This window comes from Mustela nivalis (assembly GCF_964662115.1).
Source record: "Mustela nivalis genome assembly, chromosome: 1".
Classification (NCBI taxonomy): Eukaryota; Metazoa; Chordata; class Mammalia; order Carnivora; family Mustelidae; genus Mustela; species Mustela nivalis.
The window spans coordinates 31,206,762-31,226,848 of record NC_139020.1 but is presented as its reverse complement, the minus strand read 5'-3'; the positions used below and the strand labels follow the sequence as shown (position 1 = coordinate 31,226,848).

The window sequence follows — 20,087 nt, the reverse complement described above, 5'->3', positions numbered from 1 at the left end:
ATTATATGTTTTCTATACTGTATTCTTAGGATAATGTAAGCTAGAGAAAAGAAAATGTGATTAAGAAAACCATAAAGAGGGGGGCGCCTGCGTGGCTCCGTGGGTTAAGCCGCTGCCTTCGGCTCAGGTCATGATCTCAGGGTCCTGGGATCGAGTCCCCCATCAGGCTCTCTGCTCAGCAGGGAGCCTGCTTCCCTCTCTCTCTCTCTCTCTCTCTCTGCCTGCCTCTCCATCTACTTGTGATCTCTCTCTGTCAAATAAATAAATAAAAAATCTTAAAAAAGAAAGAAAGAAAGAAAACCATAAAGAAGAGAACATGCATTTACAATACTGTACGGTGTTTATTGAAAAAATCCGACTGTGAGTGGGCCTGCGCAGCTCACACCTGTCTGTTCAAGGTCAAGGGATAGCTAGAGTTCTAGGAATAGGCTGTGAACCACACATGCTTCAGTACTTGATGGCTTTCTTTGAATTTGCGTTCACCTTGGTTATTGCTTCCTCCCATTCAGCGCAACATTGGACTCCCATCCTCTCTGAGAATCCCCCGGCAGCCCCCTCATAACTCACGTTAACAAAATTTGCCTTCAACCCAATATAAGGATCCTTTCAAAATAGAACAGTGTTGGGCTGCAATATATAAAGCTAATTGGTGCCCCACGTGTGCATCAGCACGTTGATTTAAAACTCTACATTCCCAAGTATTTAAGATTTGTAAAAGTAAATTTGTACTATGTTATCCTGAAGCTGTAAAAATGTCCGTACGGTTGAAAATTATTTATGCTTTATCATTCTCTGACTCTCATTTTTCTCCACATTTGAATGTATCTTAAAATTATTCACAAAGCCTTGTATTTTATTATAGATAGGACTCAATGACTTTTAAGGCACAAAGAATGCTTAAAGGATTTGTTGACTCCCTCTTATTTTGCTATAGCTTTTACTCATGAATGTACAATCCCTTCCGAAATGAAGTGACCATCTACCTGTGCAGGAACATTTAAGGTTAGATTGTAAGGCAGAAGAGGAGGCTCAGTACTTTGTCCAAAATTAAAGATCTAATATCGGAACATCATCTAGGGCCACATCTCAGATCGTTTAACTTTCGTATCAGGAATAGAACTTGTCACCTTCATTTTTGCAGGAATGATTTTATTTCCTCAAGATTTCCCATAAACATGGGAGGTGTTTCAAAATAAGTACATGACAAAAGGCGACACCAGATCTTAATGGTCTGGATCTTGATAGGATTCTCGAATTTTCTGAACCTCAAGAAGTCAAGCTTAAACTCAAGTTCATTAAGCCGCGGTTATAACAGTGCTGTGGCCTGTATGTTTCTTGTCATTTGCACATCTCGTGTAGCCAAAGACCTCTATCTTGGCTAAAATCTGTTCCCACTTGCTAAGTGACATTGGGTGAGTCACTTACTTTCCACACATTTCTTTACTATATCCTAGATATTATGACAGGTCCTGGGGCTAAACGATGATTGAGATATGCTTCCCTGCCTCAGAGGTCACAGTCAGGGAGGAAAGCTGACACTGAACACAAAATTAAAACATACTGTGATGATGGGCAGAGAGGAGCTTTTTGGGCAAGGAGATTATGCTTAGCTGAGCTGCTGGCTCCTTAAGTGAAAAATGAAGTTAGTAGAACCCTTGCCCTAACAGCCTCACAGCAGGATTATAATAAAGACCAAAATTTAAATGATATCTTTACACAAAAGCCACTTTATGAAACACCAAATAGTTAGATCCATGAACCAGTAGCCTGAAGGTTGGGTGGACATTTGAATTAAGACTTCCATTTGAGACTTTCTAACGGGATAATTGCACACGTGAGAAAAGATGCTGATTTAGAAGAGGGAAAAATGGAACTATCTTTAACATCTATCAGTAGGGGAATAATCTGGTAAAGTATAGTGAATCTATACAATGAGAACTATGAATAATGGAGTACTGAGGAGTCACTGGGAGTCACTGGGGAGGATCTGTCCACAATGTCTTCAACATTTAAAATGTAAAAATATTCTCAACATATTACTGAGTTGAAAATGCCTATAGAAGAGCGTAGATCACATTATTCTATATTGGAAAAGTGTGTGTGAGTAGAGGTAGAGGTGAATCTGTACCTTTGTCTATCTATATTATGTGTGTGTGTGAGAGAGAGAGAGAGAAAAGAAGACTACCAAGTATTGGCATTCGTTAACTTTTGGAAGATTTGTTTGTTTTTGTGCGACATTTGTTTCTTTGTGTTATTCTGTGTGAAAATTAGATAAGTATATATAAAAAACATATATACATGTAAAACATATAACTCCCTATAAACCTTTGTAGAAATGGTTCCTTGGATGACAGGCTCGATTTTATGTATAAAAACAGTTTGTATTCAACAAAAATCATTTAAGTGACTACTGTGTGGAGGCATTTTGTAGGTATGAGAAATAGAGTCATGAACAATATGGAGAAAAGTCCCTGTGTGGTTTTTGTAATGGTACCAAGAGAATCATGATTATTGTTTTAATAAAATGACTGAAAATTATTAAGTTCTACAAGTTACAGAAATAAAAACTGCACAGTTCTTATTTGGTCTGTCCTAACACATGAAGACTTGGATGCAGTGTCTAGTTTGGGTGTCTGGATTGAAACTAACAGTTACAACTCTCCAAAACAGTTACTTTATAAAGTAGGGCTTTCAATAAACTCCAAGTTTATGATGAAAAAAAATTTCCATTTGAATAGTTCTTTCCTGCCTGCCTTTGCTTGGCTTTTTCTCCCTATTCCCTCCTTCCCTTTCATTGTACTTTCTCTCCCTCTCCCCCATCAGTACACTATACAGAATAACTGTGAGGTAAGGTCAAAACCTACATGAAACATTCTCGAAGTTATCTTTTGACAAAAACATTCCAAGGTTCAGAGCATTGTCAATGTTCCTGGGGAACTGAACCCAACTCTCCACCAAAAGCCTATTAAATTAAGTAAAGATAGTTCAATTTCCGCAAACTGATCTTAATTCATGGTTAACTTCAGCCTATTTATTGTACTGGAAGTCTGCTTACATTTGTAATTAATTCTTCTTCAAATAATTGAATGTTCAAGAGTGTGTCCAAATGACTTTCAAAATGATTTATTGGGAACTGTTCAGTCTCTGCCTCCTTAGTCCCCAGGAAACTACTTGGGCAGCAGCAACGCTTATTTTATTTTATTTTATTTTATTTTATTTTTTTAGACCATGTCAGTTTCTGCACGGTTTGGGATCTTTAACGATATATTCCTTTAAAGCAAACCTGACAAATTAAGTAATTAGGGACATTTTTTCCCACATCTTCTAGTACCAGAATATGCTTCCTTGAAATCATTTAAAGCTAATCCAAATTTACATGTTAAGTGTACTCATATGGTATTAAGAATTTCCTTCCCTCCCCCCGCTTGCTAACCAAATTATTCATACACTTGTTTAGTTTTCATTTAACTAAATAATAGGAAAGAACTTGGCCAGTATAGAAATAGAAATTTCTAGTTATTCTGAATGTAATAACTGTATAGGAAAATGCAGGTAAGTAAAAGAGTTTGTCCCCTTTTATATGGTATATATGGTACAAATTCTGTATAAAGGTACTACCTATAAATATAGCAAATACTGCATATCAGCTTTTTGATATAATTATGTTTTGTTCTTTGTTTGGAAAGTAGACTTCACTTAGGAAGACTTCTGTTGCATCAACATGGCTAAAAGCAATTTTAATAGTATTCCTGTAAAACTTTTTTTTAAGATACGAGGTGGAAAGCTCATGATTACTTACACCCGCAAAAGTGATGCTGGCAAATACGTGTGTGTTGGTACCAACATGGTTGGGGAACGTGAGAGCGAAGTAGCAGAGCTAACTGTTCTGGGTAAGTGAAATTTTATCCAGTCCACCCACTGTAAAGTAGATCTCCTATCATTTTTCAGTTTCTTTAGAGCAGGGAGAAAGAAGTCACTTTTTAGAAGGTAAATGGGTATTTTTACAGGCTGGGAGAGGAGATGAGGAATAAGTCAAGTAGCCCAAACTAAAGAAGCCAGGACACAGGAAGAAAACTAGGAGAAAACTAGATCATTATATCGTGATCTCAGAAACCTAGGGAGGGGTTTCTAGAGGAAGGGAATCAGGTGCAATAATTTTCTAAATAATATTTGAAATCATAAGTGTCTTTACGAACATCTCAAATGGTGTTTAGTCTGTTCATTTTTATTTGTTCTTGAGATAGCTTTTTCTCATTTTAGAGAGACCATCGTTTGTGAAGAGACCTAGTAATTTGGCCGTAACAGTAGATGACAGTGCAGAATTTAAATGTGAGGCCCGAGGTGACCCTGTGCCTACGGTACGATGGAGAAAAGATGATGGAGAACTGCCCAAATCCAGGTACAGATCAGAATATGATGATATGATTCATCTGCTCAGAATTTCTACTGTTCTCATTGGATCCCCGCTTATATACGTGTCATTAGACTAGTCCATTCTAGACTTTTTGATCAGGGGCCAGATACAATATGATAGATAATTAGAATCATTATATCCTGATTTTTTTAGAATCAGGAGGAGGTTATCGTGCTTTCTCTGAGAGTTTCACATAAGAACTATAGACTCATGACCTTGGCTTGCCCAGGAAACACTTGAAGAATGTGATAGTTCTTCAACAGGTTTCTCTTCTGTCCAACGAGAGCACAATTAATAGCCATTTCTTTTATGGCAGTGGGTAGGAAAGGGAAGGGAGGTCTAGCAGTAAAGATATAGGTATGACCCAATTAAAAAGTAGGTTTCTATTTCCTTAGCTACCAAATCACCAGGGAAGGGCAGGAGAAGTCAGAGTGTCTTGCTATCTGTCAAGACTTTAAATTGGTTAAGAGCAGAGCTACACTTGCAGCCCCAGGGAGCAAGACAGTGAAATGAAGCTTTCAAGTGCCGTCTTTAAGTTAAGCTGTCTTTCCGTTCATTCAGCAAACATGTGTTGAGCCCTTGCTAGGTTTGGGGGTTACAGAGTCTTAGACATCATTTCTGCTCCCAAGGAGCTCCCAAAAGATTTGTGTAGATAGATACAGAATAACATGGCAAACCCTTTGTCACATAGATGGAGACCTAGGGGAGTAAGAAATCAGGAGAGAGTTCTCATGTAAACAGTGCCCTGAAAAATAAGTATAAATTTGAAAAGCAAGAAAGAAGAGAAGAGTATTCCAGGAAAAGAGACATTATAACATAGACACAAATCTGAGAAAGAATGTCACATGCCTTGAGTGGTGGGAAGTTTAGCATGGTAGCTCAAAGGGCATGTAGCAAGAAGTTCTGTCAGATTGGAGATACTGGGGCCAAATGATCAGGGGCTTTGTATAACATAGTGAGGAACTTTGAATCATATCACATGTACATTGGTGAGTCAAAAGGAATTTGTATGAATGGCATTACTTTTTTTTTTTTAATATTTTATTTTTAGGGACACCTGGGTGGCAGAGTCGGTTGAGAATCTGGCTCTTGGTTTCAGCTCAGGTCGTGATCTCAGAGTCATGAGATCAAACACCCCGTCAGGCTCCACACTCTGTGTGGAGTCTGCTTGAGACTCTCCCTCTCCTTTTACCTTTACCCCTATGCACTCCTGCTCTCGTGCTGTCTCTGTCTAAAAAATAAATAATCTTTAAAAAAAGATTTTATTTTTAAGTAATCTTTACAGCCAACATGGGCCTCAGATTTAACAATCCTGAGATTGAGTCACATACTCTACACACTGAGCCAGCCAGATATCCTCAACAGGATTACTTTTTAGAGAAAATAATTTTTTAGTGCCATTTTTAGTGCCAATTTTTAGTGTCATGGATATTACATTAATTAATATATTAATTATTAATATTATGTAATGTAATATACATTACATAGTTAATGTGGAGTAAAGCTAACAGCAGGGTCACCATGGTTGTTTTTATCCAGAAAAGAGATGTGGATTGTCTGAACTGGGGCAGGAAATAGAGATAGAGGGCCATGGTAGACACAAGTTTCTGAAACTAAGCCAATGAATTGGACAATTTGTTTGATACAGAGAGCTGGGGAAGGAAGATACCAGGAGATTATATTAGGAGAAGTTGGTTTATACAGTGGAGAAAGAAAAGAAAGTGGTATTGAACCTAAGATATATTAGATACTTGTGTGATATGTTATCTAACTATCAATCATTTGGGATTATGAATCCCAGCTTCAGTGAAATAGGGGTTGGGAGTGTTTGCAGCTGGTCAGCAGATAACTGATAGTAGCTAATAAAACTTAGGGATATTACGTAGAGTAAGAAGAGGATTAAAGTGAAACTTCAAAAGAAACCGAACATTGAAGGGGACAGAAGATGAGGTAAGACAGGTAAACTCTAGAATGAGAGCCTGGGTTTGGGTATCAATTCTGCTACTAACCTAGCTGAGAACCAAAGCCAGCTGACTTTCCTTTCTTATGTCTCTAGTTTCTCATCTGCAAAATGGAGATGAGCACAATACTTCTTACAATGTTTTAAGGTTTGTTTATTTATTTATTTGAGAGAGAGAGAGTGCACAAGTGGGAGGAGCAGAGGCAAAGGGAGAGAGAAACCCAAGCAGACTACGCACCGAGCGCAGAGCCTGATGGAGGGCTCAGTCTCATGACCCTGAGATCTCAGGGCCCAAACCAAGAGTCAGACACTCAACCGACTTTTCCACTTAGGCACCCAATACTTCAGATAGTTGTTGTAAGAATTTGAAAGAGTAGACCTATAAAACAAAGTCCAGCATATAATAAGAATTTATTTAATGGTCACCGTCTTTTGATTTTAGTATGAGGACAGTAGCTTAAGGAAATAAGTGAGGAAGTGCCAACTTTACCCAAAAATATCCTTTTGGAAAACAGTTTAATTGTTTAGCCAACATACTTGGGAATGTGGGCTCTTTCTTTCTGCGTGCTTACATAGAGGGACACCACATTTCACCATTTGTTTTAAATTTTCTGAAAAGAATGTTGCACGTTATTGATTTGCTGTCTTAGATGTGTCATATTGCCAATGATGGGATTTTTTTTTTTTTTTTAAGTAGAACATCACTTAACTGCTCATTTTTTTGTTATATCACTAGATACGAAATCAGAGATGATCATACCCTGAAGATTCGGAAAGTGATGGCTGGTGACATGGGGTCATACACTTGTGTGGCAGAAAATATGGTTGGAAAAGCTGAAGTATCAGCTACTCTGACTGTCCAAGGTAAGGTTTGTGGTTGTTTTATCACAGGAAGGATGATGTGGATATTAGAAGAAAATAAGATTTATTTGAGTAGTTTATATTAAATGTAGGCTTCAAATAGTGCTATCAATATTGCATTGAAATATAATTTAGAGAAATTATCATTTTGCCTATGGGAGCTCTATAAGTGTTTGTTACAGGAAATGGAATTAAGATGCTAAAATTACGGAGAATTCTGTCTTGGTGAAGTAGAGGAGTAAAGTGTGCTCTAATCTCTGGGCCTTCAGACATAGAGCCCTTCTAATCTTTTAATTAAATGGCAGCTATTACCATGAGAGCTTTGATTTTAAATGGCAACAAATCTACCAGTCCTTCAGACTGTGCACTTTCAAGGGTCTCTACAATTCAGAACACCAAAATAAGAAAATTCTATTTCCCTCTGATATGTGCGAGCCATCCACATAGTGGGGATGCCTGCCATCTTTTTTTTTTTTTTTTTTTTAATTCCTACATTCCTGGGAAATAACAGATGTTCAGTAAATATTTGTTGAATGACTTAACTGCATCTGCACTTTGCTAGTTCTGATACAGATTATTTGATGGTATATGAGCCCAGATGGACACCCCATTCAATGGCTACAAGTTTTTGAATGTCAGACTCACGTCTTCAACTGACATGCCGAAATGGTTCTTTCACCATACGAAATGGTTCTTTGTATCCATAATCCAGATGTTTTTCATTTTCATAATCCCTTTTCTCCTTTCTTCATGATGTCATACAGATTATTTCTCACTATGTTTCATCTGAGAACACTCTCATTTCTTTTTTTTTTTCAGTTTAGGGACAAATTCTTTATTGTGGAATTTGAGAGACAATGACCTTTAAAAAACCTTTGCTCGTGAAAAAACTCCCCTATTTTGACAAGTATATAGGGTAAACAGGGATTTGGGCCCTAAACCACTTAGCTGGTTTCTGGGTCTGACATTAGCAACACTTGGTGCTGTCATCTTTTCTGAACACTGTCTCCTCTAAGGCTATTAGGAAGAAAAAGGTGGCTTTTGAGGAGTGCTTCTACTGTGGGCTTTCTATTAAAGAGCCTTGTGGGCTTTTTACAGTAAAAAACAAAACAAAAAAAAAATAGAAGAAGAAGAAAGAATATTTTCTTTCTGTCTGTAAAGCCATTATGTCCCACTTTGGGGTTTTTAGCTCAGTCTCATAAAAACAAAAGAAAAGAAAAGATCAAGAACAAACATTGACTTTCTAAGGCCTAGACTACTTCTCTTTAATCTAAGTTAGACCTGAACTCCATGTAAGACTAAAACTGTAAGAAAAGGAAACCCCTTTACGCTTAGAGAAAGCACAGATTTAAGAGATGTCAAATCCCAGTTCAAAAGCCCTCCAGAGAAGAGTAAAAGGAGCCCGTGATGGAGACAAGACATGAAAAGGTGTGTCTGTCTTTAGGCAGTTGTGACAGGGAAGCTGATTGTCTATCACATTAGTCAAAGAGATATGTTCCACTTTATGTTTTAAAGTCCTTTACCTTGGGAGTCTGATGCTTTTATTAATAATAGCCATTCCTCTGTGTCTACAGTGGACATCGAAATAAAAATAGAATTTCTTCCTATAATTTTATTTATTTATAATTTTTTTTCCTTCTTGCAATTTTAAACTAAGTCCAAAACAAATTCAGCCTTAAGTTTTCCATATGGCATTATCACTCCCTAAGCCTGGATTTCAATGGAAATTGGGTACAAATAATCAAATCTGGAACTACCTAAGAATTGAGAATTTTTATTTCAATTGCATTGGGTTTTCTATAAACATATGAAAGACCTGTATATTGGTGAGAAGGTATTCTTTTATTCAAATACTAAAATAAAATTTGCATATTAATATCACAGTTAAAATATCTTCAACATTCTAGGATAGTATGCATAAAATGCCAAAGAAAATAATGTGATTCCCAACTGCAGAAGATAACTAAGGAGGAAAAAAAAAAAAAGGAAACTTTACAAAAGAAACTTGACAAGTCATACTTTTTTTCTTCATTTGAAATTGAATACAGAAAAATACTATTTACTACAAGGGAAACTAATTTGAAATGAATCCATTTGATAGCAGGAAACCATTACAATAAATTCAGTAGAATATTAATTTCTGTATTTTATTTGTGGTTTATTTTTCAAAGAAACTATTTGAATCAGTATGAGCTCAAAAATAATTTTATTTCCCATCACCCCTCATACAGGAAATACTTAATTTTGAGAGTTAATGTTGGGCAACAAAATTCTATGCTCCAGATAAAAGTTACTGGAAAACAAAACAAAACACCTCTTCAATGAGAGTGCTCATTGGATTTTCATCCCCAGTACAGACATGATTAGTTCTAATATTTTAAAAATAAATTTGATTTGAGAAAAACTTTTTTTTCCTTTTTTTTTTTTTCCCTTAAAATCCCAATTCTGCTTTCTTGGTGACTCTACCTGTACATTTTTCTTTCAATATTCCTTCTAAGGAGTTTCTTATTTTTTATACTTGTATAGTCTTCACAGTGCTCAGCATCATAGTAGACATATAGTAGGCACATTTTTTTAATAAATACTTGTTAGGATTTGAAATATGGATTCCAACCTTCTGCTTGAGTGGTAAAAATACAGGGACATCCTAAGGGAAATTCAAGCAGCTTCTGATGGCTTTGATTCTGAATGTCAACAGTAGGTTCTGTGGAATCAAAGTTGGAGAGGTTGCCATCTTGTGATAGCTGCCTAGCCGTCTGTGTTTGAAAGGGACTAGAGCCAAACCTAGACCTAGGCAGTGTCCTAAACTTATCTGAAGTTTGTTATCTGATTGTATCTGAACTTACATATCTATACTTATCTGAAATTTATTAAATAGATGAATTATCTAGGATGCCCCTGGAGAACCTGATTTAAGAATCTGGGTCTGAGGGACGCCTGGGTGGCTCAGTTGGTTAAGCAGCTGCCTTCGGCTCAGGTTATGATCCCAGCGTCCTGGGATCGATTCCCACATCGGGCTCCTTGCTCCGCAGGGAGCCTGCTTCTCCCTCTGACTCTGCCTTCCACTCTGTCTGCCTGTGCTCGCTCTCACTCTTTCTCTCTCACAAATAAATAAAGAATCTGGGTCTGAACACAGACATTTGTTTTTATGTTTTATTTTTGTTTTTGTTTTTAAAGAGCAAGCCCCATGCAGTGTCTGCCCTCAGTGTGGAGTCTGCTTAAGATTCTCTCTCCCTCTGCCCTTCCCCACTTGTTCTCTCTCTCTCTCTCTCTCTCTCTCTCTCTCCCTCAAAAATAAATAAATAAATAAATCTTTTAAAAAGTAAAGAAAGAAAGAAAGAAGCCCCAAACCCAATGTGGGGCTTGAACTCAACCCCGAGATCAGTAGTTGCATTCTTTACTGGCTGATTCAGCCAAGTGCCTCTTTATTTTTTATTTTAAACAAGCAAGTTCATGAATCCCTAGGATGAGGACTTACTTGAACTATAGAAAGAATAAAGGACTTTAAAATTTTTCTTGAGCGTGTGGATATTATCGGAGCTGGAAGAAATGTATTACAAAGAATTGTATAGCTAAGAGCATAGACATTGGAGTCAAAATTTAGTTGGATGTCGTATCTATTATTGACTAACTGTGAACTTAAAGAGGTGGTTTAAACTTTTTTTTTTAAAGATTTTATTTATTTATTTGACTGAGAGAGAGAAATCACAAGTAGGAGGAGGGGCAGGCAGAGAGAGAGATTGAGAGGAGGAAGCTGACTCCCCATTGAGCAGAGAGCCCGATGCGGGGCTCAATCCCAGGACCTTGGGATCATGACCTGAGCCGAAGGCAGAGGCTTTAACCCACTGAGCCACGCAGGTGTCTGGAGGTGGTTTAAACTTCTTAAACCTCAGTTGCCCCATGCGTAAAATGGGTGTGGTAATACCAACCTGCGAGCTTTTATAAATTTTATGTATAGAAGACATTTAACATACTATCTGTTACAGAGTAAATGTTTCATAATTAAGGAGCATTATATTCATATTAGTGTTATTGACAGCTGTTTTGTTTAATTTTAATAATTATTGGCTCTTTAGTAAGAAACATGGTACAGTCTAGATAATTCTAGACAGATAGTGTTGTTCTTTCTTTGCTATTGTAAATGAGACATGTGAGCTGCTAATATAGTCATGATAATTTATGATCCAAGAATTATTCAAAACTCTTCTCAAATATAAAGTTTTACATTTTCATTATAAAAGAAACGACTTGCTTTTACAGTAAATGTTTTAGAGAGGGGTGTGTGTGTGTGTGTGTGTGTGTGTATGTGTTGTCAAAGCTCTAGTGCTAGACTTCTATTTTGCAAAGTAATTAGATATTGCCTTGAAGAGTGGCTGTTTTGCAGTCATTTTGATTCTCAGCACCTCAGGTTACCTTTCCTTAAACTAGGGTGTTTCCAGGGGATTCTTTCTAAGAATGGTAAGATGATCCATGAGCAGATATACTGTTTATTCTCCTTTACGACCACTTACAAGCTTCAATCAATCAGTCCAAGCCATGAGTAAAATATGAGGCCACACGCTGTCATTAGCAAGTAACTGCACCTCTAAAACCTATACCACATATAGATCTCATGTGACATTGGATGGATTACTTCTTGAGCAATCCATCGCAAAAGCATTGGGTCAAATCAAAATATTATTTATAACACAGCAGATTTTATTTTGCTCTGAAAAGAGGCAAATTGCAATAAAGTTTGGGGATATTAAGAAGTTGTCAATTAAAAATAGGTGTATCCTGGGCTTCATGAATATTTAGGCCATTCTTCAAAAAGAGTTAATAACCAGAGTCCTTTTAACTTGTGTGTCAGCTTTGAGGTATCATTGAAACTGAGTGAGACTCAAAGGCTCTGCAGTGCTTTGACCTGTTGAAAAATAAGTAGTCTATTACATGACCAATAAAAAATGGTGAAATACTGTTGTTTGGAATAATTACAGCAGAAAAGTCTTTCTTTCTTTCTTTCTTTCTTTTTTTAAGATCTTATTTATTTATCAGAGAGAGAGAGGGGGAGAGAGCGAGCACAGGCAGGCAGAATGGCAGGCAGAGGCAGAGGGAGAAGCAGGCTCCCCGCCGAGCAAGGAGCCTGATGTGGGACTCGATCCCAGGACACTGGGATCATGACCTGAGCCGAAGGCAGCTGCTTAACCAACTGAGCCACCCAGGCGTCCCATCTTTCTTTCTTTTTTTTAAAGATTTTATTTTATTTATTTGACAGAGAGAGATCACAAGTAGGCAGAGAGGCAGGCAGAGAGAGAGGGGGAAGCAGGCTCCCGCTAAGCAGAGAGCCCAACGTGGGGCTCAAATCCCAGGACCCTGAGATGCTGAGCAGAAGGCAGAAGCCTAACCCACTGAGCCACCCAGGAACCCCCAGAAAAGTCTTTCTGCTTAAACTCCCAGTTAACCTGAAAATTTAGTTAACTTAACATCCTGTTATTCTCTGGAATAATTTTTTAAAATATTGTATTTATTTATTTGAGAGAAAGAGAGAGCATAGAGAGGGGTAGAGGCGGAGGGAGAGAAAAGCAGACTCTGCACTGAGTGTGGAGCCTGAGGTAGGGCTCGATCTCGTGAGGCTGAGATCGTGACCTGAGCTGAAACCAAGAGTTGGATGCTTAACCCACTGGGCCATTTAGTCGCCCTTCTCTCGAACAATATAAGCTTTGTTACCTATAAATTTAAACCCTCAGTGTTACTGTATTTATATTTAATGGGTATCCACCCTTGTTTCTCTCCATGTGTGTAACATCTACACATCTCCTCAAGATTTCTCTTTGTGAACCTCAAACACATACACACACACAAACTCAAGCATCTTTTTAAAGTCATCTCATCTCAGTTTGATTGATTACATTGTTATAATCGCACTTCAGGGTTTCAATTTGGCAAGTGTTTGGATTGCTGGCTCTGTGTTTGGTAGGTATGAATTCTCTTCTGAACTGATGTTTTATATTGTATGATGACCCCATCTTTTAAGGCACAAGATATATACTGTGTGGTATTTATAACCTTTTTACAGGTTGTGACATACCTATAAAATAGAAAATCTAACCAGAAAAAATAGATGCAGAGAGGCTCCCTGCCAGGTTTTTCTACAGTGTACCATTAAAACTGCTAGAATTTATGCCTCTGCTTGCTGTTCTGAGAATGGTCACAGGTTTGTTTCGTATTATTTTACTATCATAATCTCAATCTATGAGGCCTTTATTCGATGTTTGCCAGGTGGACCTTGCAGCTCTTCTTGGAATCACGTGATGGCTAACTTCAGTTTTTTACTGGTTTTTATTTGTGAACTAACTCATGGTTAATTTAAAAAGGGAAGGGTTTTTTGTTTTGGTTTGGTTGAAGGTCGCCTTTAGGAAAAGCTTGGTGGAGGCAGCTCCAAAGCACTACATGAAAAATAAAGGAAGAAAAATAATTTTATTTACTCTTGTATTAAAAAGAAACCCTTTGAAATGAGTTATTATGCATTTACGATGACGGTCTTGTTGGTAGCTTTTTAGATCAAGCCATTTCTGAGGAGTGCTAGCCAGGAGGGTGGATGGAGCAGGAGGCCATAAAAAATTTAGTTTAGACTCTGAATTTCTCCCATTCCCAACTCTATGCATTGCCTCTAAGAGATTTGTATGATTCTTTGCTTCAGTGATCCTCTTGCTTAAACAAGGCCAACTTGAGGGCATTATTAATCTTTCTACTCCCTTTGCAACTGTGCAGAGAGAGCGGCTCTTATTACTATCACAATTTTATTTCCAAAGTGAATTTGTGCCTCTGTCACCAGAATGATCATGTTCCCATCACTGTGTCTGTCACAGGAAACCAGACTGAAAACACACTTCCATACCCCAGCCATTCCCCGAGTCGTCACATTTTATCTTTGCAGAGCTGAACCATTAAGAAAACCTAATCCCACTTCTGTTTGTCTCTCTTACAATAGGAACTAAAAAGACATTTAGTCCTCTCGTTTCCCCCAGCCCTGAGTGCTGGGCCGGTCCGACACAGGAAACTGGGCATTTAGTTCTTAGTTCACACCTCACTGCACTCCTCTCCAGGCCACTCACAGAGACCGGTTATTCTTTGAAGCTCAAGAAACAGTTGCTTTTCTGCCCTTTCAGCAACAGCTCTGTTAAAAGAAAAGGCAGATACCAACCATCTCTAAACCAGGTGATGCTCTGTTACCAGACGAGTGGGATGTCTGTGAAACCCCAGCCCTTTCCTGATAAGTCCTTGTCCATTTTTCTTCCTTTGATGTGAAATTACTGCACTCTCTCAATTTCATCACCTGTTTTATTTCTTTTTTTATAAAATATGGTCCCATGAGTGATGTTGCTATCACTTTAAATTTATTATATATAATATATTTAAATTTATATGTTATACATAATACATATTTATATGCTATATAAATATATAGTTTATATAATATATAATAAATTTATTATCTCTTTAAATTTATTATAAAATATGATCTCACGAGTGATGTTGCTATCTCTTTAAATTTATTATATATATAATACACTTATATATTATACATAATATATATTTATATATTATATAAATTATATAATATATAATCCATTTATTATCTCTTTAAATTTATTCTAAAATATGGTCTTATGAATGATGTTGCTATCTCTTTAAATTTATGGTTGGCATGCAATAAGAATAGTTCAAACGAATCATCAAAAGGGTGTGGGTTCTCTTCTCTTCTGAAGAATTGTTACTTTGTCTGGTGCTTCCCCTAAGTATTTGTGCCTACTATGCAGTGAAGGAACAGAGTGCTTCCTCATTAGGATTGATTAACCACTGACAGCTTCTGGAAGGCTGAGCCTTCAGGTCTGAGATTGACGTGAGACCAAGGAGACACAAAAGCAGGAAAAAAAAAGAAAAGAAAAGAAAAAGACCTGCACTGTCTTGGCTGACTTAATTGCTGCTAATGGGATATTTCCTAGAAAATTTCTCCTTGCCGCTAGCGAACCACATGCTTCCGACAAGCAGCTTTGCTGAAATATCTCGGGCACTAGGGTTTTTGATTGGCCCCTACTTACTGTCCCCATGAACTAGGAGTTGAAGAGCAGTTGTAACTTTCAGTGAGACAAGACGCAGCTGTCAGAGGCTTGTCGAAGCTTTTAGGTTTCTACAAACCCGGAGTGTGAATATTAATTCACAGGAAATAATAGTGATGCAGCGAACAGGGCAGCAGACGAGGAGGCGGACACTGAATTCTCTGCATCAGTGGAAAGCAGGGCACCCGGCGGACACACACCAGTAGGTAGCCTGGGCGATGGGGGTCATGCTTTACGCGTGCACTTCTCCCATGTCAGCTGTCACAAAATCCTCCTTATTTTTGCCTTTTAAATATTTCTTCACCCAACCCCCACCTCTCTAACACTTGCCTCACGGCTTTCATTCAGGCTTTGGTCGTCTGTCAGTCTCTGTCCAGTTTTCTTGCCTCCGTCTTGTCTGACAGAACCTGTTTTCTGCACAACAGGGTCATCTCCCTAAAACACAAATCTGAACATCTTACCCCATCTTTCTGGGGAAGGATCCAGAATACTTAATAGTGCACCTCCTGGCCACTCAGTTCCCTCTCGTGACTCCCTTTAGTGCTGTACCATTGTATTGTTTATATATATATATACTTCCTGCACATACCACCATGTCGCTTGCCTTTGGGTTTTTCTTTATGTTGGTCCCTTGGTCTGAAATGCCTGGTCCCCTACCTGCCCTGTCTTCTACCCGCTTATGATTCCTTCTGAGACTCAGCTCAGGTGAGCCTCCTCAAGGGGCTTGGCACACTGTCTTCACCCAAGCGCAGGTTAGGGATTCCCCCACTCATGTCCCCCTTGGGTGCCATTTACTTGATATCTCCCCCACATGACTCTGAGTCCTAAGAATAAGACTTTGCTGGCTTTGTCTTCTCGGTCTTTGGGGCATCCTTCAGGCTCAGGTAACATTTTCTGGGTGGATGAATCAAGGGCACATACCAGCTGTGGGGTCCTGGGCAAGTCACTCAACGTTGGAGTCAGTGTTCTCATCTGTGGAATAATAAATGCACATGTAAACATCGGTGAGCTGATAGGAAATAGAGTAAGATAAGTAACACAATATTTATATTCTCATAAAAGTGGTTTGAGGTTAGGTGCCTGAGTGGCTCAGTTGATAAGCGTCTGCCTTTGGCTCAGGTCATGACCACAGAGTCCTGGGATGGAGCCCCGCATCAGGATCCGTGCTCCGCAGGAAGCTTGCTTTCTCTCCCACCTCCCTTGCTTGTCTTCCCTCTCTTGCTGTGTCTCTCTCTCTCTGTCAAATAAATAAATAAAATCTTAAAAAAAAAAAGTGGGTTTAAGGATTATCGAAGTTCTTATGTGAGAGTAATTGCCGTTATGATTGTTTTTCTCATCAGCTCCTCCAAAAGAATTAAAAATTCAGCAGATTCTCAAAATATTTGTTTTATCCATAAAGATTTGAATTTTTTTGGTAGCTAAGTAATGTAGGTCAGTCAGTGTTTTCCTTTTGTTCAAAGATAATTTTCTATGACTCCTTAATATTGAAATCTATCTTTGAAAATTAGTCTGTAATGTTTCTTTGGAAGGTCTTTTAGGGAGACATCTTTTTTTTTTTTTTTTCCTACTACTGTTAGGAAACAGTCTGTGGAGTGGAATTAATAGCACATTCTTTTCCGACAGACTCACTTGGATTTAAATGCTGTATGTTCAAGTTATTAAATCTTCATTTATCAGGTTTTCTAATTAGTAAAATGGGAGTGAAATGTCTCCCTCACAGGCTTCCTGTGGGTATTAAGTGAGCTAATCAATAGGAAATGCTGGTCACACTGTCTAAGCATCAAAGAAATGCTCAATAATGGGTGCCTGGGTGGCTCAGTTGGTTGAACATCTGCCTTCAGCTCAGGTCATGATCCTGGAGTCCTGGGATCGAGTCCCACATCGAGCTCTGCTCAGCAGGGGGTCTGCTTCTCCCTCTGACCTCCCCCCTCTCATGCTCGCTCTCATTCTCTTTCTCTCTCTCAAATAAATAAAACCTTTTAAAAAATGTTCAATAAATGTAGACGGAATGAAGGTGATATGAAGAAGGAGGATGACTTCGCTTTAGTGATGTATATTCCTGTGTGTCAGAATCAACAATTCGTGTAGCTTCAGTGCTCTTAGCTGCCTATCATTAGCTCTATAAAAGGGTTAAGGTCTGAATCATGGGTACATCTAAAATATTTCTCATAGTCACATAATAAACCCTTTTCAATAAACAATGATATCAAGCCTTCTATAATTAGGGTTAAAAATTGTTAATTCTAGAGATGTGTAGGTGGCTCAGTCAGTTGAATGTCTGATTCATGATTTCAGTTCAGGTCATGATCTCATGGGTTGTGAGATCGGGTTCTGTGCTCACCAGGGAGTCTGCTGGGGATTCTCTCTCTCTCCCTTTCCCTCTGCCCCTCCCCCCCATCTCTTTGTCTCTCTTCTCCTCCTTCCATCCTTCTAAAATAAATAAATAAATCTTTAAAAATGTTAATTTTTATTCTGGTTGCTTTAGGCAACAAAAGACAAGTGAAGTATAATACAAAAAAATTCTGCATTTTGTTAAAAATACTTTTTGTTTGTATCAATTATGTGTATTTGGTAAGTATTTGAGGCCCAAATAATTAGTCTGGCTTTTTCAATTAAACAGATCCATAATTAACAAGATACCCTTAGATCTTTAATGTTATTATCACTCCTGGTATGGTCAGTTCTGCTGAATTTCCTGATAGTATGGATAATATTAAAAACCTTCACTGTTCCTCCCAGAAATATAATCCATATATTGGAACAATTTAATTAACTAGATTTAAAAAATTAGATAGATGGTCTCCACTAAGAACTTCCATATGATTTAAAACTATAGTAGTCTTGACTATAGATCAGAAATCATAATCCATTAAAGGAAATGTCCCTTTGGGGCGCCTGGGTTGCTCAGTGGGTTAAGGCCTCTGCCTTCGGCTCAGGTCATGATTCCAGGGTCCTAGGATCAAGCCCCGCATTGGGCTCTCTGCTCAGCGGGGAGCCTGCTTCCTCCTCTCTCTCTGCCTGCCTCTCTGCCTACTTGTGATCTCTGTCTTCAAATAAATAAATTAAATCTTAAAAAAAAAAAAAAGGAAATGTCCCTTTGCACACATCTGTGTGATTCACCATTGTCTGAGATGCAAAATAACAACTTTGAAGATAACCAAACCACATGTTAATCTCACACAGTGTAACATACTGTGTCTATGTGACTTTTTTTTTAATGAACTGGTAGATCATTGTTTCAGAATGCAAAATTAAAACGTAGGTAAAAGCAAAGGAATGTAGCTTATTGTGGATTTTATTGGCAATAGTAAGGGGTAAAGTTTTATGAACTTGCATTTAAAAACAAACTCTGGGGGGAAAAGGTCCATTTTGTAAATTTGTGGCTTCCTTAAATAGGTTTCACTATATTTAGCTTTCTATCAGCATATGAGACCTTGGTTTAAGAGTCATATGACTTTTTAGAGCTCCTATGATATCTCGGCATAAAAGAAGTAATGAGAGAAGAAACTGGGCCCTTCAGTCCTAAATTTTCCTTCTTTGATGTAGACTTCATTTAAATCATTTGTTGGCATAGTTTGCTTAAATTGCTGATTTAAGAAAAGTGGGCATTATAATAATACATTGTTTCTGACCATTAACGTGGTTATTTGAGTCAAAGCCAAAACTAAGAATGTCAGGGGGCCTTTTTGCTGGTTCAAGTTAGGTTTACGATAATCCAGGATCCTGGTCAAGAACTGTGAGTTCATCAACATTTTGATGAAACACATATTATAAGACCCCCAAAGCTTTACTTGATGACTTTGAGAACCTTGCTATGTGGGCGCCATGTTTGCCAGACTCTGACAAGGTATAGCAGACGGGTTCTTTGGGGAAAAATTCTTCATGGACATGGCAATAATCCTCGGGGGTCCAGTAAAATCAATGGTATTGTAGTAAATAGTACTTCAGGGCTTGGGGAATGTTTTATGTGTGTATACACACACACACACACACACACACACATATAAAGCACATACATCATTATATAACTTATATATAAAACACACGCACATCACAATGTTATTTTTATTTACATCTCCTGTGTATACGTATGGTCCCCTTTTTACTGCCGAAGTCCAAAATCTTACTTAAAATGTCTCCTTTCTAGGATTTAGCATGGTATTTTGTGATTTGTTGTTGCTGTTGGTGGTGGTGGTGGTTTTGTGGTTTAAATAATGATTTAAAAAGCCCATGGAAGATTCGAGGTGCTGATGGGAACAAGAGATTTATGACTGTAAAATGCGGTTCCAAGAAAGACAGTGTGTGAGTGGAGACTTTTAAAGAATCAGTGTTGCCAGCCGAGCTCTTTGTGAACAGGCTGGAAGTAAAATGCCATCAGCCAAGAGGTTTAACGAAGTCCCACTACAGAATTTAACAAGAGAGTGATTTGTGAGAATGGCTCCCTCTCCTCGCTGTTCTGATTCGGTGGCGTAAATAGAATGCCGAGCTCTACTCCTGCTGGTTTTTTTTATGCTGTTGGATTTGACTGAGACCCAGCAGCATCATGGCCTATGATTCCCTCCCCCATCCTTTTTTTGTAGGAAGGATAAAGTAAAGAACTTGTGTTCTCATTGCCTTTCAGAAATAGCCTCTTTAACCCTAATGACTCTGGAAGATGTGACGTTCTCTTAAATTTCTTTCATGGACTCATGAAGGGTTTGGATTGCTTTCAGTTATTTCAAACAAACTGATGTAACATCTTTCAACATTAACC

The 20,087-nt window shown here is 38.1% G+C and overlaps 1 protein-coding gene across 2 annotated transcripts in view; it reads left to right on the top strand.

Annotated features, from left to right (window-relative positions):
* The window catches only part of ROBO1 (roundabout guidance receptor 1), a 1,158,618-nt gene that overhangs the window by 1,040,112 nt on the left and 98,419 nt on the right, over positions 1–20,087 (top strand). For both annotated transcript variants that reach the window (XM_082690172.1, XM_082690173.1), the window contains 3 exons: positions 3,770–3,890; positions 4,261–4,399; positions 7,111–7,238. In XM_082690172.1, coding sequence (XP_082546298.1) covers positions 3,770–3,890; positions 4,261–4,399; positions 7,111–7,238 — 388 coding nt within the window. The remainder of the gene's footprint in view (positions 1–3,769; positions 3,891–4,260; positions 4,400–7,110; positions 7,239–20,087) is intronic.